Source organism: Lissotriton helveticus, chromosome 12 (assembly GCF_964261635.1).
Source record: "Lissotriton helveticus chromosome 12, aLisHel1.1, whole genome shotgun sequence".
Lineage (NCBI taxonomy): Eukaryota > Metazoa > Chordata > Amphibia > Caudata > Salamandridae > Lissotriton > Lissotriton helveticus.
In genome coordinates this window covers 511,961,540-511,987,087 of record NC_136073.1, presented here as the reverse complement: position 1 = coordinate 511,987,087, position 25,548 = coordinate 511,961,540, and the positions used below count along the sequence as shown (strand labels likewise).

General features: G+C 42.6%; 1 protein-coding gene across 1 annotated transcript in view; it reads left to right on the top strand.

Annotated features, from left to right (window-relative positions):
* The window catches only part of CDH8 (cadherin 8), a 780,636-nt gene that overhangs the window by 400,741 nt on the left and 354,347 nt on the right, over positions 1-25,548 (top strand). Inside the window, exon 3 of the mRNA XM_078668530.1 lies at positions 12,946-13,065. Coding sequence (XP_078524656.1) covers positions 12,946-13,065 — 120 coding nt within the window. The remainder of the gene's footprint in view (positions 1-12,945; positions 13,066-25,548) is intronic.

Sequence of the window (25,548 nt, the reverse complement as noted above, 5' to 3'; positions counted from 1 at the left end):
TTGCGGTGCCAGGCAAATTACGGTGCAGAGGGGCATTACTGTGTGAAGAATGGGGCATCTTGATAACATGGCCTATGAATTTGACTGCACCTTGCATGTGGTCTGTTGGACCTGTCCCTTTTTGCAGGGGTGTTACCAAACTTGTTGCCTTCTCCCTGTATTTTGTTTTAAATGTTTTTGTTGCCTTTAGGACTCTGGACACTCTACCACTGCTATTCAGTGCTAAAGTGCATGTGCCCTCTTCTCTAAACTAGGTATGATTGACTTACACCCGTTTGGCATATTTAATTTACCTGTAAGTCCCTAGTGCAGTGGTATCCCACATAACCAGGGCCTGTAAAGTAAGTGCTCCTAGTGGTCCTGCAGCGCTGCTTGCGCCATCCATATAAGCACCCTTTCAAACCTGTCTCATGCTTGCCATTGCAGCGCCTGCGTGCACACTTTACTGCCACAGTGACTTGGCAATTTAAAAATACTTGCCAAGTTTGGAATTCCCCTTTTACTACATACAGGTCACCTCTAGGGTAAGCCCGAGGTATCCCTATCGGCAGGATGCTGTGTAGTAAAAGGTAGGACTTGTGCCTTGATGGTGTGGCTTGTCCTGGTAGTGATAAACAGCCTAAATTGTTTCCCACTGCTGTGAGGCCTGCTCCTCTCACACATTTGCATTGGGAATTCCCTGATATGTTTTCTGATTTTTTTATCTGAAATGAGTAGCATTGCCATGTGTGGTATGTTTGGAACAGTTGTGATAAATCGTGCTTATTGGTGAAGGTGGATTTCTAATAACTATTTTAGAAATGTTACTTTTAGAAAGTGGGCATTTATATATTCTTATAACTCTTTGTGCTTTGTAGCCTGACTCCAATCACCATCTGGTTTAGACTGACAGGGGCCTGTGTGTGCATTCGCTCTAGACAGCCACACAAAGGGAGCTAAGGTGTGTCCAGCATTTGCTTGACTTTTGCTACCTATCCTGATGGCCCATTACCAGGCTGATGAGTCTTCCTGACCTAGAGTAGTGGAAGGAGTTGTCACTGACATCCCAATTGTGCTGTGCCTATCCTCTCACAATACTGCCTCCACCCCACTATAGTGTGTCTGGAGCTAGGGCTTGGATTGAATGGAGGTATTGTGCACCTCTAAAGGTTGTTTCAAGTTACCACCACATCAAAGAAATTTTGAGTATAAGTACAGGGGCTCTGACCGCATGCTTTTATTCACTGTGTGGTACTTGTAACCAGAAACATCTGGCTCTAAATTCTTCACATTGCCAGGAGAAACTGTTGGGCTGTCAGGAGAAACCACCACTTGTACTTTGCTCTGTTGTGCTGACCTGCTAAGAAGTACTGCCTCTTCTCCTATAAAGGACACTGTGTGCTTGACTTCTGTCTGCACTCCTGCTTTGGTGCCCCCAGTGTTCTCCACAGGCTCGCCTCTCCCTTCCCCTGTTCTGGTGAGGGGCTCTGAAGTGTTGCTTTGCCAAAAGCCATGGGACTAGTGAGTCTGGTCTGCCTCAGCTACTTGCCCCCCGTTTATTGGGAGTCCCAGCTATGTAAAGGATTCCTTTCCTATTGGCAAGATTTCTGACAAGTTTGTGAAGTGCATGATGAGTGCTACGTTGGGCGAATCAACTTTGTTTAGAAACACAGCGCATGTGGAACGCTTGTGTCAGAGCATCATGTGATTTTAACCTTTAGACTTATTTATTACTTACAAAGTGACATGTTTTGCTCTACCAGAGAGAGGCACCTCGTTGTGACTCAAGGGCTAATGAGAGGTGTGAGTGCCTTCTGGTTGCCTAGCAACCACCACAAGCTGATCACATCCTTTCCAGTCTGCCCCGGGGTGAGGATTAACAGGGATTCACCTTTCCACAAAGATATTCCACCCCGCATGCATGCAGCCATGTTTGAGGCCGCCAATACTGCCATACCTAAGCGCAGGTCGACCTGCATAACTGGAGCCCGACTCCACTCTACACTGGGCCTGGGAGAGAGCCCCCTATGGTGAGGAACGTAAGACATTACCAAAACATGTCTAATAGAGGCGAAGGTGACCTACACCCCCTTGTTTTCATTCTCTGAGCTTTTCAGCTGCATGTTACCAAGTGGTTGCTGCAGCCTGCCCCTAGGGATAGATAGGGCGGGCCCATTTTGAGACTATCTGGAACTGTGCTAGGCCTCAGCAGCTGGCCCTCCTGTTCCTGGACAGCTGTCTTTATTCATTGATCATGGGGGGAGGATCTGGTGAGGTCTCCCCACATTTGCCCTGCACTTTGTGTTCCCCCTTTGCACATTGGACAGTGCCCGGGGAGGGGCACCTAGGTGTTGTGGGGGCACCAAATCTTATGGTTCGGACATGGTGAAGTCTCGAATGCGCCCCCCGGTTTTCTGTTGTCTTGACTTCCTTACATTATCATACAACGCCTGATAGGAGGACTAGTGTATTAGTTCCCTATAATTGAGCTGGTGGTTTATGTACAATGATCTTTGATAATTCATGTGTTTGCACTTACTAATCTGCTGCATTTCATGCCTTGATGTGTTTATGTATGTCATTTTTAATTCCTGCACTGTCAGAATAATGAGTGCTCTTCATGATTGGCTTTGTATGTGCAGTGATGATCTTCTTATGATGTGTTCAACATATACTTATTTATTGCACTAACTGTGATGTAATAACAAATTGCCTAGTTGGCAAAGTGATTATTTGGTTATTTGGTTTTGGTCTATTCTTAGATGCAATACAGATACGTATTTTTATATACTACTATGTGGTGTCTCTTTTGTGGTGTATTTCTTGTGTCACTGGTGTGTGTGTGCGTGTGATGTGCAAACGTTTTACACATTGCCTCTGATATAAGCCTGATTTTCCGTGCCAAGCTAACAAGGGGGTGAGCAGGGATTATCTTAGGTGCGTAACACCCCTACCCTGACTAAAGTGGTGGGTTTTGCCTGGCTTAGGCGCATACCCTAACCAACCTGAAACCCCTTTTCTAACATGGTCATTGCTGTGAGTGCATCTGCGGTGACAGTGGCACAATGGGGAGAGTAAAGGGACGAGTTTATATTAGGTAGAAGACAATTTTCCCACATTGGTGCTATAACATACAATTGCAACAGTACCTCATGCTGCCAAAAATTTGAAGGGACAGCGTATTGGTCCTAAAACCTCAGTGAGCTTTAAAAATTATGAAATAGAAAACTCAATCGAGTTTTAGGGCCTCTGATTACATATATATTTACATCATCCACCTAGTCACAATCACCCTGTTTGATTTTTACATTAAACGAGGCAGTGAAGATTAGTTTGCTGACAAGGAGTTATGTGCCGAGGCATTTGGGCCTAGGATTTGGGATGCTACTAGAAAGACATACATAGTTTAGGAAAATGTTATACTGAATCAATAACTTTTTTATAGCACATGGAGAAAGGGGAGTGTGGCAATTCTTTTTTTACAAATAGCAGTGTGTAGGTTTTGAAGACAGTCAAGAATTACACTACAACTCAAAGTGTAAATTTGAACTGTTTTCTTTCGTTTCTTTCAAAGCATTATTTAATTTGCACTTTTATGTTAATAAATGCTTTGGTAATACACATTTGTGGTAATAGCTCTGCAACCAATATTATCGATTTCAATCATTCAATGTATTTGAGAATGTGTTCAGGAATAATACAATATGGGAGTTGCCGGAGCCCATGTTCATTTCATTTATCTTTTGCACTGTCCCATGGTGTTCTTACTGTCAAGTCGCTGAATTGAAAGATGTTTATTGATAAGGATGAAATGCAGTACTATTTACCCTTATAATAAAATTGTGATTGATTTACGCAAGTGTGGCACATATTATATTTAGATTGGCCGAATTGCCACTTTGTCAAATGGAAGGCAGATCAGTATACAATAGTGTTAAAATACTACTGTGCTATAGTGGTGACGAAATTGTGTTTGCTACAGTTCCCGAGAGGCCCCATCGGTTTCCAGGAGGTTTAAAAATGGGAGTCATAGTTTTAGGAATCAGTGTCACTAAAAGTGATACATGTAGATATTATTAGGTCGCTGCAGAGGTACAGTTCATTTTACATTTTAGACCATTTAATATCATTCATTATCTAGTCTTTAATTCTGAGACAGTTTTTTCCATTTGCCCTTCCCATTTTCTTCTAATAAAATGCTTAAGTCAGGGTCTGAGTAGTGTGCCACAGCAGGATGACCCATTTTTTCTTTCATACTGACAGTTCCACAGTAATAAAGGATATGCTCGAGTAGCCCTCGACCACCTGGTCTTGCAGACTGCTCCCAGCTGCAGTCTGTGTAGTTCCAGGCTCTCAAGCTACCGGTACCCCAGTCCGCCACTTGGCTTGCCTCTCAAAATTCTATATTTATCTTATTTTATTCTGTTCACTACATTGACTACATTGCTTTTACCTGACTGTTGTGTATGATTTGTACTCTTCTGTTGTCCCTGTTTTTGCCTACAGGTTTTGTACTTGATCCTTTCTGCTTCTTTTCCAGTTCACTCCAGTTTCAGCCTGCGCCACCTGTATCGCCACCCTAGCCCACTTCGCTCCTGCCTCCCCGACAGCCCCTTCCACCTCTCAGGGCTACTTAATGGAGGCCACAGCATGGCTCCAGTCAGTATCCCTCGAACTTTAGGATCCACCCATGAAGGATTATGTTAGAGGAATACATTAAGGCCCACATGCATCATTGTTACATTTTGCACTTCCTAATTTGCGAAAAATAAGGAATCGCAAATTAAGAAGTGCAAAATGCTATGCATCATTATTTTCGGTATTCATTTGTGATTTGGTAAAAATCGCAATTTTTACCGAATCCCAAAAGAATACCGAATTCTTAAGTTAATTTTCGCAATTCCCATTGATTCCTATGGGCCAAAAGGCCATAGGAGTGAATGGGAAGGCATCAGCAAATTGCGAGTGGCACTTTCAAAATTTCATGGGTGCAGGGGGGGGTCCAAAGGACCCCCCCCATGCACCCCTGAAATGTATTTTTCGCATCATGTTTCACACACACATGTCCTAAGGACATGTGTGTGTGAAACATGAATGTTGAAAAAAATACATTTTCAGCATTTTAAACACTTTTTCCAAATTTACCGAGTGGTTCAAACACTCGGTAAATTTGGCACCCTAATTGCGAATTTGCACTTCTAAAAGTAATGATGCATTGCTTTTAAGAAATCGCACATCTGCGACTTCTTAAAAGCACCCGCAATTTTAGAACTCGCAAAAATGTTACGAATTCTAAAATTGCTTCATGCATCCCAAAAAGCACTTTTGCATTCGCAAACGGCCGATTTTAAGGAATCGCACCGTTTGCGACTACAAAAATGCTTGATGCATGTGGGCCATAGGATCATGTGGACTTCCTACATTGGTTAGAAGCACATCATGTTTCTTAAATACCCCTAACACACCAAAAGGGTCCTTGGTGTCATGCTTTATCATAGGGGTCTTCCCGACCCTCTACGGGACATGGCGTGCTACTACCTGCGCATACGCAGGAGCCCTGGTGTTGTTCACTATGTGTGGTGTGAAAGTGGCTGAGTGGCAGGGTCAGGAGTGAGTGATAAGTGAATGTTAAAAAATACCTAGCTCCTGTGGAGTAGAAAACTTTAATATTCCATAGTGCCGGTATTGTCATAGGGGACGCGAAGACCCCTATGATGAAGACACCAAGGGCCGTTTTGATGTGTGAGGGGTATTTAAGAAACACGTTGTGCATCCAACCAATGTAGGAAATGCATATGACCCTTGAATTAATTCCTCTAACGTAATCCTTCATGGGTGGATTCTATTGTTTACAAATAATTGCATGGGAAGGTCGAATCCACTGTTTGTGTTTGACACCCCCTCTCCACTCCCTCTTTTGTTATTTATAGTATCCCTCAAACACCTGTTCATGCACACTGATACCAGCTGCAGTCTGTGTAGCACAGCGCCACTGTTCCTAGACTTCCAGCTACTGGTACCACCATTCAAGCCCCGGTCCCCACATGGTTTGCCTCTCAAAATGCTATATTTATCTTATTTCCTTGTACTGACTGCACTGCTTTTTCCTCACTGGTGTGTTTGATTTGTACTCTTTTGGGCCCAGAGCCTACCACTGCCAGCTTGAAGTATAAAAGAAGGAGGATTTGACTTGCCGGATCGAAACCCGCGTCAACCAAACCAAGGAACTCTTCACAATTGTCAGAGAATTCACCTGCCCTTCAGTCACACAAAATGCAATCATTCCAACACAAGAACTCTGTGACTCCCCCGCCAAACACTTCCACAACAAGATAGCAACCATCTTCACAACTTCGATTTGCCAACCTTCGACATCCTCTGCAAACTATCAACCACAACCACCAACCACCAACTCACTACTTGCGAGCAACTTAGCACGCCATAAACTACCACCCTGATGATCTCCATCTGCTCAGGAGCACCCACAGACCTGTGCTCCATTGACTCTTCAACATAGGAAGCAATGAGTTCAACTGCCAGCTCACCACCATCCTCCTTGACTACAGCCATCTATCCCGATGAGTGAAAAAAGTGAAGGTTAGACTCCTCAAGAAATCTTTAACTGATCGTAGAGAGCTGATGAACTACTGTTCTATCTCCCTCCCCCTGTTCACCACCAAAGTCTTGGAGAAGGCCATGAACCGCAAACTCACCAATCATATGGAAAGAAACAAACTGCTAGACCCATACCAATTGGGTTTCAGAGCTAACCACAACACTGAGACAGCCCTGATCACAGCAACAGGCGACATCCAAGCCCTACTTGACAAAGCAGAAACTGCCGACCTCATCCTCCAGGACCTGTCTGCAGCTTTCAACACCGTCTCACACCACACACTCATCTATTGACTTCACCAGATTGGAATCACAGACTATGTGCTCAGATGGATGGCATCCTTTATCACGGAACACACCCAGAGAGTCCACCTCCCTCCCTTTACCTCACAACTCAAGCGCCCCATCTGCAGGGTACTCCGAGGCTCGTCCATCAGCCCTACCCTCCTCAATATCTACATGACACCACTCGCAGACATTGTCAGATCGCTCATCATCAACATCATCTTCTACCCTGACGACACTCAACCTATCCTCTCACTCTCAGCAAACCCCACTCTGATGAAGACCAACTTCAACAACTGCCTTAAACATAGACAAAATGGAACTCCTAATCTTCGGCAGACACGCCGCCCTTTGGAACGACTCATCGAGGCCAGTGGAGCTCAGACCTACCCCCACACCGAAAGACCACATCCACAACCTCTGCATCACACTGGACAGCGAACTCCACAAGAATCGTCAGATCAACATTGTCTCCTAAGCCTGCTTCTGCACGATACGCATGCTCGGCAAAATCTTCTAGTTGGCCCCTCATCAGCACCAGGCCCTCATCACTAGCCGGCTTGACTACTATAACTCACTCTATGCCGGCACCACCTCAAAACTCGTGCAAAGACTCCAGACAATTCAGAATGCAGCAGCCAGACTGATCCTCAATATGCCTATTCAAGAGGACGCACATCACCCAACACCAGAAGACCTCCACTGACTCCACATTCATAAGTGATGCCAGTTCAAGTTCCTGATCCAAGCTAACAAAGCCCACCACAACCAATGACCACACTACATTAACCACTGCATGACCTTCCACCAATCAACCAGAAGCCTCCGTTCCGCACACCTCACCCTTACTCAGACACCACGTATCTGCCACAGCTGCGCCAGAGGGCATTCATTCTCTCATCTTGCCGCCAAAACCTGGAACACTCTCCCCCTACACCTCTGCACTTTGCAGTCTTCGAACTGCTTCGGAAAAGGAGTTAAGACCTAGCTGTTACACTGATACCTGCAGCAGAGCACTTGCATACCACCCGAGGTGATAAGCCATGCTGTACAAATGCTACTTGATTGATTGATTGATTGAACTATTGGAATTGTTTACATTATGGCAGGAACAAGCCAGTATGTTTTATATATAGTGTAAAATGGAAAAAATGCAACAACCCTTGTTGCACGGCTTTTATGCTGAAATACATATAATTGTAAAAGGCTACCATGTTTAGTCATAAGCAATGAGATCCATAAAGCCTTTATTTAGAACTATAGAACAATATTTTATTCTATCTTTCACCTTGAACAAGTATGTGATATAGCTGATTGAAGACTTTTCACATGGTAAAATGAAGCAATGGAACAAGGCTAAGTAAATGTTTATGGGAAGCGAAACGCGTTATGGCGGACAGGACTGGGCGAAATAAATGCACTCTAATTCTGCACTATACTCTGGGTCTGCTCTTCATCATTTGTTTGGATTGAAGAAATGTTTGAAGGTGACGACTCTAATCATATGAAAAATGTAATTTCACCTTTTATATTTTATTGATAAGCCCATTCACTTTTCAAGGACACATACCTATCTCTTCACTCTTTTGTAACTGCACTCAATATGATCAAATGCTGGGAAAGACAATACTGTGGTATCAAGTTCCATATGGAGATTATGTCATGGTTTTACTTTAGAAAGTTCTATATCCATCCAAAAGTTAAAAAACCCGTTGAGCAAAACCCCTGGATTCTGAAACTATTATAAATGCCTACCATTTACACCTTCGGTGGACATCATCTGGCTCCTGCTCTCCGCACATTTAAGAGACTAATGGTCTAATTTAGAATTTGGTGTGCAGGTTTCTCCGTCACAAGCATGGTGGTCATCCTGTCTGCCTTTGTCATGGTCCGGCGTGTTTAGTAGGGCTTAGAGGACTACGTCTCCCAGCAAACACTTGGACGAGCACCGGTTGTTGCCTGGAGGACGGGCTGTTATATAATTCCGGCCACCAGGGGGATCCGGTGCTTGTCACTGATTTCGTCAGTTGGAGCTGGAGACTTCTCTTCGTGTATCTTGCCCCAGAACTTCCTGCCTTGCCTGCTTTCGCCGGACGCCACCCGAAGATTCCGTACTTGCGCACCTTCCCACGCTTGCCGGCACCGACATTCCTGCGTAGGTGTAGCGGAGCTAATACCTTTTCCCTCGAGACTCGGAAGGAACCTGGGACGCTAAGGGAAGCACCTCGAGGTTCCGCTGTACGCGTCAAATAGGCGCACCAGTGTTACCCGCTTTACTTTCTTTGGTTTTTCTTCCCTTTGCTGAATAGGAGGGGGTACCTGCCTCCGGACATATCGCGGTAGGAACCGGGGGAAGCTCACGGATGCCCAGCTCCCTAGGTCCCGTTCTTTACAGTGCCCAACCCCTTAGAGGGAGTTTGTTTGTTGTTTGTTTGACTGCTAAAGTTTACTGCCGACCGAGGGCTAGTCAACGGTAGGAACCGGGGTGGCTCACGGATTCCCAGCTCCCCGAGGTCCCGTTGTCACTAAGCCCTAACTCTACACAGAATGTACCACTTGGATTGGCATTGTTAAAGTACACGATCTCAGGAAGAGAGCCTCGTTATCCCCGCGGACTGCCAGAGACGCGTTCCTGAGGAGTATCAGGAAGGTGACGGCGGACGTTCCTTTTCCCCTACAAACCCGGTTTTCGTTCCCCAGCCCCTCCGCCCTGCTCCGCTGGAAGGAGTCTACTTCTCCTCCGGTGGGACAGTGTGGGGGGGGGGCTTTGAGAACTAGTCATTGCTCCCGCTGGATCTCGCTCTCAAGGTTAGTGCACCTTTGGGGGACTCGACAGCCTTATTACAAGTGCCATAGGACTTAATGCACCTCTAACAAGGAGGACAGGACATCCGTCTCTTTTGTGATGGAGTAATTTATTCGCCACGCTAAAAATCACACCCTAAGTGGAGAATGTAGGAGAATAATGATTCTTTTTAATCAGTTGGCTGTTGCTTAGTTCCATCATTTCGTCAATAATTATTTGCCAGCAAAGGCTCTAACCTGCACCAGCTGTAATACATTCAGCTTTCAGGCTTTAAAAGCAGTTAAAATGTGGATAACATTTTCAACAATTTGGATAGCATTTTCTTTCAGCTTACCAGCATATCCAACTCTCACCAGGACTATCTAAATATTTGAGTGCATGCAGTTGAATACATCAAAAACACGTCTGAAATATTATGGTTACATCAGCTAGGAATTTTGGGGTTATAAGCAAGACATATTTTGGGGTGCCCTAATATGTACTACTTTGAATTGTATTATCTATTTTTCGCTAATTCATGCCTGTGTTATATCATACAATATTAAATTGTACTTAATCTTTCACACAAAGGAGGCTGAAATACGTTTTGGCTAGGTCCCGAAAATCCCTGAAATTGCCCTGACAGATTCAGAGGTAACCAGAGAATGGGGCAGAGGTTATGATAGAGAAATCGACAAAGGTTTGGTAAAGTGAGAGAAATATCATTTTATCCGGGATGGCTTGGAAGGTTGGAGCCCTGGGCAAATGTCCATTTTGCCTTTGCCTTAATACGTCTCTGCTGCAGTGTCTGCTAAAAGGAAGAAAATAGCTACAGTAAAACATACCAGACCAAATTCATCACCTTGTCAGGCGTCAAATACAACACACCCGACCACCCATTGCAAGGCTGGAAATCTGAAGCTGCAAAAAGGAAATATCCAGAATACATTATCATTATATGAACAGGAGATCTAATATAAAATCTCACCAAACTAAAGCTTTCCTTTCACTACCATTCACTTCAGAGCGGAGCTTACAATAATCCTCTTCAACAAAAAGTGTATCAACAATACTACATTTCACATTGTGCTACTAAAACCTAATACAAAATTCAATCTAAAGGATGTATTTTTCTCACACTTAGAGAATTGGCATAAAATGGAATTTGAATGGGTAAGAGGTTTTATGTAATGAAGATAAAATTAGAGTTTAAGGGTTATATTCCATTAATAAATCAGTTTGCAATAAATACTCTCCTTCTCACTTCAGATTTTCTTATGTCCCTTCTTTGGTTTGTACAAGTAGATTTTCAAAGCATAAGCAAGAACACGTGGGGCCATATGCACATGGTGTCCCAGGGTCGCAATGGGTGTTTGCGTCTGCTTTGCGTGCCCCTGGGGCACTGTGATATTACAGAAAGGGCCACAGACGTTTGTGCATTGTCTTCTGTAATACTGAAAGTGCTAGTGCACTCAATAGGGCGTGACATCAATTGCATGAGTATAAGAAAATACAATATCCCAACAGGTGATATTCAAAAGACAAATACTTTTGTATGCACAAGGCATTACACGAACATGAGTAAAGGAGACAATTATTCAAATCACATGGTTGTTGAAATTATTCTTGTATTTCAAAAAAGATAAAGGACAAGGTCATATTATTACAATTGGGGCAGCACAGCGAGAAAAATTCAAAGGACGACCAGATATAAACTTGGTGCTCAAATATGTACAAGTAGTCAGTGGCGACACAAGTGATATAGTGAACAGCGTGAACGGCGTAGGTGCATGAAGTGAACAATATATACAGTGGGTGACTCAGTGCGTAACAAAGTTGAAGTGACTTTACACTTAGAATCACAATTTAAACAGAGCCACAATAAAAGATGTGCCTGTAATTGCGCTGCGGGGTCGACGATGTTTCGGTCCTCAATTGTTCGGGACCATCCTCAGCACATGGTTGCCTCAATAAAGGTGCGGGTAAGAAAACAACGATCGGTCAGAAGGATCCGATCTTCTGCAAGTGTCGAGTCTTCCTCAAAGGGGTCTGGACCAAGTAGGAAAAAGAGTCTCCAGATGGAAAGCGTCTTAGTTGTCTGGTCGAATTAAGGAGTCCAAGAGAACCGGACCTGGAAAAATCAAGGTCGAGATCCGGATTAAATCCGTAGTATTACGCCAGTCAGAGATCGGGCATGCAATGACTTCCACTATATCACTTGTGTCGGCACTGACTACTTGTACATATTTGAGCACCAAGTTTATATCTGGTTGTCATTTGAATTTTTCTCGCTGTGCTGCCCCAATTGTAATAATATGACCTTTTCCCCCCTGACTGCAGCCCTCTGGCGGGGGCAAGGGGGTGCCAGGGAAGATCCCCTTGCAGGCAGGTGCAGGCACTGACTGCCCCCGACTGCAAGGGGATCTCTAATCTAGGTGCCGCCTGCACTATGAAAACATGGAGTGGCTTTAAAGAAGCCACTCTGCTTTTCACATCAATGCACTGTCTCCAGGGCAGCACAAATTCGCGGCTGCCCTGCGGGCAGTGCATTCATCATAATGGAGCTCATTTTCCTGAATTGTTCTGGACGCTCTTTTTGAAAGGTGTACCCAAAGCTAACCATGAAAATGTACTTCATCTGTATTATAGCCCTAGATTTGTTACTTAATGACAACCCAAATAATACGACTACTTCTACTACTATTACTAATAACAATAATGATAATTCTTCCTTGGACTAAGATATACATTATACATATTTGAGACTAGTGTTCTGCCTACAAGGCCATCAAGATGATATCCACCTCATTAACTTTTAAATGGAAACATAGAATGGATGAAATTGTCACAGCTGGTCACCTTCACGGCTGAACAATGTGCATTCACTTCTACATATGAAGGCATTGGCTGCATATGTGTTGGAGATATTTCTATGTATCCCACTGGAAACATAAATGAAGAAAATACTTGTTTAGACAATTTTATCAATACAAGTGGTCACTGTTAACTAAATCATGTTATCTTCGATATGTGCAAATTAACGTTTAGTGAACATTATTATGTAATGTTTGTACAATGCTTAAATACAGCTGTTACACAGAATATTATGTAAACTCTTTCGTTTAGTGGAAGTTATTGATGTGCCTTAAATCCTAAAATGTATCAAATCAGGTAATGGTAAATATTAGTTTACATTGCAAACGTGTGTACTTTAGCTGTTCTGAGGAGTGTGGAATGTATGATGCCAAAGAAGACAATGAAACCAATTTTTTTTTATTTAGGTACTTTTGTCACCAAATTAACAGCCACAGACGCCGATGATCCTGTCTACGGAAACAGCGCAAAGCTAGTGTACAGCATTTTAGAAGGGCAGCCCTATTTTTCCATTGAGCCTCATACAGGTAGGTTAACTTCCTTATTATATTTGTTATGTTGGAGAAACCTTTCTACTGATCAATCAATCAATCAATCATGCCATTTGTATAGCGCACTACTCACCCGGGAGGGTCTCAAGGCGCTTCACTGATTCACTCATCAGGAAATGTGTGGATGGTTTACATTTGGAAAGTGTTAAAATGGTGTTAAGTATCTTTGTTTATGTTTTAGAGTTGACAACATTTATTTATAGGGAAAACTTGAAATTAGTTTACCGAGTAGTTTTTTGAAGTTGCCTATTTCTTGTGAGACTCAAGTATTTTAGGTTCGACTTCATACTACGCACACATTGAATATGCAGTATGTGTATCATTCCTTTAAACAATAAGTTAAATAAAACATGTTACCATGTGTTAAAAACGTGGCCAGGTAGAAACGTTTGGAAATTGTTTTATTGAACATGCTGGCAGAACACCAAGGGGCATATTTATGAGTCGTATATATCACTCTTGCACGATAAATGAAAAATTAAATTTATGAAGCCACGCACGGCCACCTTGCTTGGCCCTCTGTGGCTTTATACATTTTTAGTAAAGTAACGCAGAGCAAATCGCTGCGGTGCATTACTTTGTGCCAAGGAGGCGTTTCCATGGTTTCTATTGATTTTTGATGCATTCCCAGATTTACAAGAACAAGTAACCCTGGGACTGTGCCAAAAAGATACACCTCCCAAGGAGAGGTGGAACGAGGAGAAATATCTTTATTACCTCGTTTTTCCTCTATCTTATGTGTGCAGCAATCATAGAAGGAGGAGAAAGCCTCTCAGAATTGATTTTGTGCAGGTAGGTGCCCCTTCCTGCACTAAAGCAATCCTGCATGCAACGCAGGCATCCTTGCACCATGGTGAAACAGTGCCTACGTTGGCTTTAGGCAGCCCATTATGCACCAGTGTAGGGAAAAGGACAAGAATGTGCCATATTGCCTTAAATACAGCAAATTCTTGCCCTTTTGCAGTGATGCGGTACAGCACAGGAAGGTGACTTGCTGCACTTCACTACTATTTCATAAATATGGCCCCAAATGTATTGTTACTGTTAGTTGAGCGACCTGGTATTTTCAGTTTGTTATTAATTGGTTTGATTGTGCTAGCCTTCTCAACTGACCTTGCTTAATTTGTAAAAAAAAATATGCATGGGACCAAAATATCTTTATGAGAATACTGTCTGCACTACCAATGCCAGGGTTGCCTAATTTCTTGGTTGCCTGGTCCTAATTTCATCTATTGACTAGTTTCTTCTCATCCTTTTTTGATCACTGTTTCCCTATTTTTCTCTACCATGCCTTTTCTCTGTATTGTCTTTATCTCTCATGCTCTGCGCCAAAATGTAATAATAACAAATTATTCCTGGGCCTAAAAATGAGTGCTGGTGTGATCACTTGCAACCACGAACACACATTTCCATTGAATGGTATTCAAAGTTATTCCAAGAAATCCTTTACCTGTGTATTTAATTGTTTTTGTCATGTAAGAGGCAACACTATCAATGTGAAAAACTGTAATTCTTTACGTTCACTGTTGTCCACTAAAGGAAATTGCAATTAGTTAAAAATATATGTAAAGCCATGTGAGGGAGGATAAGCTCATATAGGCATGTTTGTCCTGAAATTCTTGCAGTGTGTTGTAGTTTCTTGAAGACAAGAGCAGCTTTTATGTTTAAAGAGCTTAGTGGGATGTGGGAGTCCTAGACACTGCCAGTTGAGGACTTTCTCTAGAAACTTCATGCTTGATTGGTCAAATCCCTATGGACATGGCAGAACATTTTAAAGCTCCTACCTACTCCAATTATTGGAATAAAGATAAAAGAAAGTCTACATTGCACTGTACCTGTTCCAGGGCTGTCCAATCATAGTGCAGGGTTTTCTTCATATTCACGTGGGATGACTGCCCATAAAATGGGGAAACATCCTTTACAACGCAACTTTTACCACGCAGTGCCTTTACGACGCAACTTTTACAACGCAAACCATTACAACGCATTGCGCTGGGGGGCGCTCTAGGATAGGGAAAAGGTTTAATGTACTATCCAACACCTTCCCTACTATCCACGGGGACTGGAGTTGGAATAGTAAATCAAACTATTCACTATCCAGCACCCCAAAGCACTATACGCTGTAAAGGCATGCGTTGTAAAAAACACGTTGTAAAGGAATGCGTGGTAAAAGCATGCGTTGTAATATCATACATCCCATAAAACGTTTACAAATGAAAAGATTTTGCATAGTGTTTGGTTACCCTGAGAATCGAGCACAGAATCTGTCTGTGTGGCGCAAACCCCCTGATGTACGCCATTTATGTGACAGGTTTAAGTGATATTAATTTATCAATGTTAAAATATACATATTACTATTCTACAAGATAGTCCTTCTACAGTGTTAAAGAAGTGAGCAGCATTCAAAATGACCAGTATCCTCATCATTTGAAGTTTATTATGTCTAAAGTTTGCACAGCTACATTTCCAAACTAGCTTTCTCACCGGTTGTCCCACCCTTTTGAATTTTTATGACAATTGTTTTTCAGTGGTTCCCTGATTTCTCTCAATGAAAAGATCCTAATATATAGTTGCTTAGAGTTGAATGTCTTTCTTTGTCCTAAAATCCTCTACCTTTTCACATCCTTTTTGATCTTCTTTTTCATCTATTTGATATTTTTGGTCAGTTTCAGTTTCCTCCTATCTTTGCAGGATCTACTATTAGTTCTAAGAGGTGTTTGGCTTCTGATAGTTTACCTTTATATTTTGTTTATAATGTATGTGCAGTCTGACTGAGGCTTTATTTTTCTAAGTGCATTGTTTGAAGACTTCTGATACATTGATTTAAATACAAATTAAATAGCAATGTCACAAATTAAATAGCAGTGAATGAGGTTTTCTTTCATGCAGGATAAAATAAATGAGGAAACACATATGCCCCTTTTATGAGCATATGTGAACAGCACACTTTCACAATTTAATCATCAAGTTGGTAAAGAAGAATGTTACAGAAAAACTCTATGGCATGCTATCCAACTGCCTCCAGATACTGGAACTGTTTTCACTTACCACATTCACTTTAATTTGGTCCCTAATCCTATTTGAAATCAAGTTATTCTCATCATTTAAAAAGTAACACTGGACAGTTTACCACTATGGATTAGCTCAGCAGATTGCTTCAAGTGTAGATTATATTGTAAAAGAGAAGAAACTTGAATCCACATAATATACCTCTGTCACAAATATCATCTATGGAAACTACTTAATCACCTGGGGGTCAGTGGCATAACAAAACATGAGGGGCTCCCCTGCAATGTACATGGAGGGGCCCCCCTCAGACCTACTCAGGAACTCTTAGGCCAGTGTACTATGTTGAGGGGGCCCAAGGACGTCAGGCCCCTGCTCTGCGGGGGATGCAAGGGCCTTTGTTGCGCCACTGCTGGGGATTCATACATTTAGAAACGCAGCCACGAAAGGTATGAACCCTTCAAATATCACCCTCAATGTTGGTTTAGTCTAGTTCTTGACGATGTTTGAAAAATAACTTGAGAGTTCATGTCTGGCCATAGAATATAGAAACGCATCAACTTGTTCATCTAGAAGACACCTTCCAGCACAGAAACAATCCTAAGAGGCATTTTCTCCTTTCGATGTGTGTTGCATGCAGCACACATGCAAAGAGGAAAAAAAGACGTATATAAGATATTTCCCCTTTGTTATCCTCACCTCGGGAGGCGCAAGGTTTTTGTAGTTACCCAGGTTTCCATGGGAGTTGCATGGGAAAACCCACCGTAATGCCCAGGGAACACTTCCTGAGGACAGAGTAAGGCAATGCAGTGATTTACGCTGCCTTGCCTTATTCCCTTATATTTAAGGCCATTCAAAGCCACGCATACCGGCTTTGCGTGGCCTCATAGATATGATTTTGTGATGCTCCGGTGGTGCAAGGGGCTCATAAATATGCCCCATGACTCCAAAATGTTCCTGATACATCCTTAAGAAAAGAATCTGCAACATCCATACTCATTATAATTGCCTGTGGTACAATCCACGTTCTGTTAAGTTAATCTGTTAAGGATTGTGCAAAGCGGAACCCTCAACAGCGCTGAGTTATGCACAGTCAAATAGCAAATGTCCTTTGACTTATGGAGTTTAATGTGTTTTTTGTTACAGACTAGCATGCTTTGCACACCTATTAATGCACTCTGAACAGGTTTGATCTAAGGTCCTTGGGCCACTAGTGTGTCTTTGTTGAGCCTCACAATAAGAGACTACTTTGTGCGACGCTAAACCATTCCTGTAGAGTCAAGCAACAGTAAACCCACAAAGGTCCTAACACCTAAACGTACATTTTAATGATGCTCATGAAGTGTATTTTGTTATTTGTAATTTGTTGTGCACTAAGACCAGGAAGGTATTTATTGGAGCTTATCCCCATTGTATAAACTCTAAATACACTTTAAATAAGTTTAATGTAAAATGACCTTTCCGACCTGAAGGATATTTGTATTGGTAACCCTCGCATTAAGGGTGGTGGGCAGTACCATTGAATTCTGCGACATTTTATGCGTTTTTATATGTAATGGTTTTAATTAGCTATGCATGTTAAATAAATACAACTTATAAACCTTTGATTATGTAGTATATTATGGAAACTGTAAACTATGGTGTGTTTGGACAGTTTTGGCAATATTCTTGGTCCTGTTTTCAATCATGATGTAGTATCTGACTGTCATTGTTTTGAATGTACAAATGTATTGTAATGTATTGCAAAGGCCTAGTAAGTGTGAACTTACCATGCCTTTCTACCATTTACAAACGTCCTCAATTAGACACAATGATTTGGTGTTCCTGCTGTAGCTGTATCAACCGCATGCGTGCTGCGGTCATTTTTGCGCTGTGCGGCTTTTTTCGATTTATCGCCTTACATGATGAGCTGAGCTCGTCATGAGCATGCGAGCTGCGCAACTCATGACGAGCTCAGCTCGTCGTGAGCATGGAAGGGCTTAAATGAAGAAGTGCATATAAGGTATGAGAGCCCATAAAAAATACTGTATTCTGATGACATAAAAATACATATTTTCTCTTTGTCCACCATTTTCCCATTCATATTTTTTTGTTCATCTGTTTATTGATTTTCAAGTGTTAACAAGTCACATTTATTGTAAATCATAAATGCAAATGTGTCGTTAGTACAACTTCCCTTAGACAGATTACAAGGGAGTACAATTATTATTATAATTGTTATTATTGGGACTTGTAAAGTGCATGGCTGCCCTGAGGCTTCCTAGTGCTGCGCGATCAGGTACTGAATATGGGCAAACCATGCCTTAAAGACATTGCATAAACAACCAAGTCTTGAACTCTTTGCGGAACTGTACTTCTCTGTCTATCAGGTAGTATTCCATTGGCAAGGAGTTCCAGAGTTTGGGAGCTAGGTGGGAGAAAGATCTTCGTCCCCATTTCTCCCTCCTAACCTTTGTCTGTTTTAGGCATTCTTCCCTGCTAGATCGCAACTGTCTCTTTGGGATGTAGGGGGAAACTAGCCTCCTAACTTTTTAAGGGCCTCAATTGTGCTGTGCTCAATGTATAATAACCAGTGCCTTGAATTTTATTCTGGCTCCTACTGGGAGCCAGTGGAGTCTAAGTAGATGCTTTTTTACTGACTCCTGTACCTAGATGTTACAGAGCAGCCTTGCAGCTGCATTCTGGGCCACCTGCAGTCTCTGAGTAACATATTTAGGTGCCCCCAGGAACAACGTGTTTCCATAATCCAATTGCAAAGTGACTAGAGAATGGACCACTGTTTTCCTTAGTTGTATGGGAATTCTGTTTAGGATTTTAGGCAGACTTCTGAGAAATTGCTGTAACCTTCTTGGCCTGTGTCACCATAGAGAGATCCGTTTCTAGCCAGAATCCTAGGTTTTTTACTATTTCTGCAGGAATGGGTGGATTACCTAGGCATGCATGCCGGTCTATGATGGGCCTGGGTATTACTTTATTTCCAAGGAGCAGTAGCTCCGTTTTATCACCATTTAACTTTAAGCAACTTGTCGTCATCCACTCTTTAACTTTTACCAAGCAAAAAGAAAGTCTCTCACCATCCCTGCAGTTTTTTGGGTCCAGGAAAATAACCAACTGCGTATCATCGGCATACATAAACATGGATATTTCAAATTCCAGTCCAATTTTAGCAAGTGACTCAACATAGACATTAAAAAGTGTTGGACTCAATGACGAGCCCTGTGGGACGCCACACTTCAGAGACCTGGTTTTGGAAAGAGTGGTATTTTCCTGTACTTGAAATTTTAAAGCAGCTGTAGATATCAATTACTTTAGAGAGGAAATATGAGGCCGGATTATTACACCTCTCCTCTGAAGTTTTGGATGGACCACTATCAGTGGGTGGGATAGTCAGGGTCTTGATTACTGTGAACAATTCCCTTACTGAGTCTGCTAGTTGTCAATAGAGTGAATGTGACAGTGGATTGCATTATCTAACAAAGATAGCTATACAATGGCATACAGGCGGTTGCCAGGATAAGAACATGCTCTTTTGGGTTAAGGTACAATGCAAATCCGTTAGGGTACTGTAAGAGACAACAGCATATGTAATAAACAGAGGCAAACAAGTTATATTTGATAATGGTACAACAATCAATAAAAAAGAACCTTGCCCCCACACACAACTACCTGCATCACTTTTAGACAGGAGGTCATAAAAGTGAATAGGATATGGTAACAATTCTAATTGCAGGAATAGAGTGCGTAGCTAAGGCCACACATCTTGTCGGCATCCTCCCCATCCATCCATTTAAATAACAGATGAAACACATGTTGGTGAGGATCTTTACAGCAATCTGAAGTGTTTGGATGTTCGAATAAACAACAGTGGATTTTCTAATTACAACGCATCATTTGACTCACTAAGGGCTTGGAGATTCCCATTTAGCATTGGGGAGATGGCCGGTGAGGAGAGGGTATTTGGGCGGATAATTGAGGTAGTATAGTGCAGTTTTGCCTCATTACATCCATCATGTTGGATGTGCAGACCAGGCCCCCTCCTCCACCATTTTGCCCATTCATACATATAACTAACTGCACCCTGGCTTTGCTGGATCTTGAAAAGATTATTCTGAGTGTGTTTTAAGAGAACATAGTTGAAGGGTATAAACATATTGGTTATTGCTGAAATTGTCACTTTCACCATATGGCTGAAGAAATTGTCCCCTCCTGGTAATGATGAAAACATCAATACTAAACAAACTTTCAATTAGCCCAAAACTATATAAACAGTTATGTTCAATGTGTTGGACACAAAGATATTGTACTGCACACTTGATGTGTTTCAACTGTATGTCTATGTATGTGTCCTCCAGGCAGTGCTTACTTTGTGCTAGTAGTTGCAGGTGGTAGCAACAGCATTCATTTTTCAGCATCTGATTCTTACCCAGTGCACAAGGGAGAAAATGAAGAAAAGAGAAAAGAGAATGACGAAGAAACAAAGATTAAGAAAAACAGTGTCAAAGGGAGAAAGAAGGGATGGAAAAGAGCACGTACAAAAATAACAAAAATAAACAGGAAGTGTAGGATGAAGGAGGAAAGAAGCATGAGCTAGAATCAAGACTAGAAAGCTAGGCTATTTGGTAAAGCCACCACCATTCTGCAGTGCTGGCACCATTGTCCTATCAAAAACTTTAGTCTCCTGCATTTAACAAATCATATCATATGCAGCAGAAAATGTACTAACTAAACATGACCTGATCTAGACCTTTAGTATTAATTGATGTTGTGCAATTGACTTGGATTCTCTAGGGCAGTTTAATCATTGTGAATTGTGACCCAGACCTGGCATGTGGTGGCTAAGCCTAATGTCGGCAAATCTACCCCCAGTTCCCATTCACGGCATTCCCAGACCCACTACACAACAATTTGGAATAGCATGCTTATCAGGGTACTGCTTAATGGCATACTATTGAATTTGATTTTCATCAACTAATCCCAAGAAATCATGACACATAAATATACATTATTAAGGGGGATACCACTCCCACGGGGAAACATTATGCTACAACGTGGGTAACTTACTATTAAGAAAAATCAACAAACACATGATTTGCACTCTTATGGAACTACAAAACGCTGTAATATTCTTTCATTGACATAACCTTGAAAAAGTCTCCAGGAGGACAAAACATGTGTCGGCTGCGGGGTTTATGAATATTGATATGCCTGGATGTGTTTCTGAATTACCAAGAACCATGTCCCATTTGTGTTTGGACTAAATATTGACTACAGAGAAATCTGGAACCCAAAAAGGAAAAAGAATCAACAAATGCAAAATGGACTTTGTGTGCTTACATGCCATTTTTGTTTTTTGTAATCATTGTGGATTGTTGAAATGATTCAAAAAGCTTTTTAGGAGCTTAACACTACCTTTAGCTCTACAAACAGCCATTTCAGCAAGCACAAATCTACTTTTGTAGTTCACAAAACTTGTCTTCACAATTTGAAAAGGATTTACTCATACAGAGCTTTCCTTGTCAACAAATCTTCTGTGGAAGGGGAATGGGTGTTCTACTGCAAGAACGTTCAGGAAGTTTGTGCAACCAGATTAAGTTAAATATTTGTGGGAACTTAGTATCAATCTTTTTTCTCACCCGGGAAATGTCAAAGTCAGGATTGAACTTTAAAGCAATTCCCCCACTCAAAAAAATAACATCAACAAGAATATCTTCAACGAGCAAGGGGATAGAGTATGTCAAATGCACAAACAACAGTTGATGGACAGAATGCAGAACAATGTCATACATTCACCCCAGTACAGAGATCTGGGCCTAAATCCATCGTTTTTTTGCACTCCACACCACCCCAGTTCAGACATGGCCATATGCAAATCAGCCTTGACCCTGTGCCTCATGGGAACAGTCCAGCCTGAACTGCCAAGCCATGTCTTCTCTGGACCGGAATCAAGCATCCTAGGACCGGTTTCTGGCAATCAGCCGTCATCAACTAGGATAGCTTGAATCCAGTGGTGTGGAGAGCACGGGACTCACGTCTGAGCATACCCGTCCCACTCAGGGTGACAAATGCAAAAACAACAGTTGATGGACAGAATTCAGAACAATGTCATACATTCATCCCAGTACAGAGATCTGGGCGTAAATACATCGTTTTTTTGCACTCCACACCACCCTAATTTAGACATGGCCATATGCAAATCAGGGTTGACCCTGTGCCTCATGGGAACAGTCCAGCCCGAGCTGCCAAGCCATGTCTTCCCTGGACCGGAATCAAGCATCTTAGGACCGGTTTCTGGCTATCAGCCGTCATCAGCCAGGATAGCTTGACTCCAGTGGTGTGGAGAGCACGGGACTCACGTCTGAGCATACCCGTCCCACTCGGGGTGACAAATGCAAAAACAACAGTTGATGGACAGAATGCAGAACAATGTCATACATTCACCCAAGTACAGAGATCTGGGCCTAAATCCATCGTTTTTTTGCACTCCACATTACCCCAGTAGAGACATGGCCATATGCAAATCAGCCTTGACCCTGTGCCTCATGGGAACAGTCCAGCTCGAACTGCCAAGCCATGTCTTCCCTGGACCCGAATCAAGCATCCTAGGACCGGTTTCTGACTATCAGCCGTCATCAGCCAGGATAGCTTGACTCCAGTGTTGTTTTTGCGATAGAGAATGTCAAACATGTTCCAAATGGTCAAAATGGGGATACTCAACTTGTCGAAAAACAAGAAACTTCTAGCCACTGATAAACTGTATTTCCAAGTCCAATAAGGAGAAATCCGTACCTCCGCCTTTATCACACAATTTTATCGGTTTCTGCACCAGACTCTTTAAACATAGACATGCTCTTCAAGTCTTTTGCCCGCACGGTTCCATCAGCCCCCTGGTTTACAGAGGAACTCAGGAAGCTAAAGTGCGAGTGTAAAAAGCTAGAACGAGTCTGGCGTAAAAACTATAATGAAGCCGAGAAGAAGATATACAGAGCCAGCCTGGGAAAATATAAAGAAAGAATTAGACAGTCTAAAGAAATCTACTTTACAAATCGTATCCTTGGGGCAAAAAACTCGTCCAAGGAACTCTTTCATACAGTTGTCAGCTTGGCCACACCTAAACCAGGAGTTACGCCTCCAACTCAGGAACTTTGCGAGAATTTAGCTCCATTTTTTTCAAGCAAGGTAGGAAAGATTTATTCATCTTTGGAAGCCCCTGTGGCACAGAGCCTGCGGGCATCTAGATCTAGGAGCCCGAAGACAGCCACTCAGGACACTAAATTGCTGGCTTTCGTCCCAGTGGAAGGGGACGAGATTAAAAGACATTTGTTGAGCATAAAATCTGGCTCACCCTATGATCCTTGCCCAGTAACAGTTGCAAAGCTGGCAGTAACCCCCATAGCCAATGCTTTAGCAGGATTAGCTAAGCAGCTATTTGAGATGAGGGACTTCCCATCGGGCTGGAAGCGGGCGTCCATTAAGCCGCTATTAAAAAAGCCCAATCTGGACATCTCGGACCCCACAAACTATCGGCCAATCTCCAGACTTCATATGCCGGCCAAGATTGTAGAAAGGCTAATGAACATCCAGCTTAGTGCATACCTAGGAACCACTCAGGGGCTAGACATCTCACAGCATGGGTTCAGACCAGGCCACAGTACCGAGTCCGCCCTGATCAAGTCAACAGAAGAGGTCAGGAAGGTGATGGACTCTGGAGGTAGGGCGGCTCTGGTCATGCTGGATTTGTCGTTGGCCTTCGACACGGTCCACCATACCATCTTGGTGGACCGGCTGGAGGAATGTGGGGTCCAGGGGAAGGCATTAGACATTTTGATCACCTTGCGGGGTCCCTCAGGGTTCCTCACTTAGCCCTACCTTGTTCAATGTCTATGTCTCTTCCCTGGCCCCAGTCATCCGCTCCCATGGGTTTGGGTTTGAACTTACATCTTACGCAGATGACACACAGATTGTGCTGTCACTGATACCAGGGAGGGAGAATGACGTGGCCAGCAAGTTCCAGGAATGCATGAAAGCTGTGAGCAAATGGATGGCAGGAAATTGTTTAAAACTTAATTCGGCCAAAACTGAAGTAATACTGGCTCCACGGCCAATTTTTGGGGCCCGAGCTGGTGGCCAGAAGAGATGGGGACTCTTCCCACTCCTGTCAACAAGGTTAAGAACCTGGGGGTCATCATAGATGACAGACTTTCTTATAAACCCCAGGTAAATGCCTTGGCCTCATCCATCCACTGGATATTGAAAACCCTTCGGAAGGTTCTTCCATTTCTTCCAGGGGAATGTAAAAAAACAGTGGTGACGGCTTTAGTGCTTTCACGATTGGATTATTGCAACAGCTTGCTCCTGGAAGCCCAGCAAGGAGTACTCAGCAAGTTACAGATACTGCAGAATGCAGCAGCGCGCCTGCTAAAAGGCTTGCCTAAATTTGCGCCCATCTCCCAAGAACTAGTGAAATTACACTGGTTGCCAGTAAGGAAGCGGATTCTATTTAAAAGCCTGTGTATTGTCTTTAAGGCGATCCATGGCATAGGTCCAGCATTTCTGGGGCAATATTTTCACTGGCACAAACCCGGAAGACTACTGAGGTCAGCGACTCTGGGATTGATTCGGACCCCACGCATCAGAAAAGTGGGTTGGGGAGGCAGGAGTTTTAGCCGAGGGGCAGCGGTGGCCTGGAATGCCCTTCCAGCGGCACTCCGATTGTCTCCTGAGCTTATGACCTTTCAGCGAAAGTTAAAAACATGGCTTTTTGTAAAGTAACCTGGGGACTTAGTTTTGGGAGCTATCAAAACAGCGCCAGGACACCGTAAGGTAACAGTGCGCTTTATAAGTGTCAAAAATAAATAAATAAATAAATTTGCCTGCCAAGTCAATCAATCAATTGGTGAATCAGCATACATGTAATACAATTTTGTGCAGTTACTTCAACATTTCATGTAATTAAGAAAATAATATTAACTGCATATTTAAAAGTGCATGACATCATAGAGCCAACTTACACATTTAAAATCAGATAAAACTAACTCCCCAGTTTCTGTCTAATATGAATAGTGTGTCTAATATGCAACAATACATGAGCATAGACTTCCTTTGTTTGAAGCTGTTACAAAATACCAGTGCCTTCCTGCAGTGTCTTAACCAGTTTAATACATTTACGATGAAGCATATCAAAGTATTGACAGAAAAACATAAAGTAGAGCTCCAGCAGTCATTCTGATTTGGGAAAGTCCTAATGCAATACAACATGTTTAATCTAAATGGTACTAGCAAATATCTCTGATATCTGTCATTGATGTGAGTCAGATAGGATTGCATTCCCTCATCAACTGAAAGGGTAGTGATGAAAAGTAGCTTGTCCTTTTACCAATAGCTGTAGCTCTCCCCACACAATCATACAACTGATCTTCAAGTCTTATGCCCCTTTTCCTGTCAAGTCTACATGGC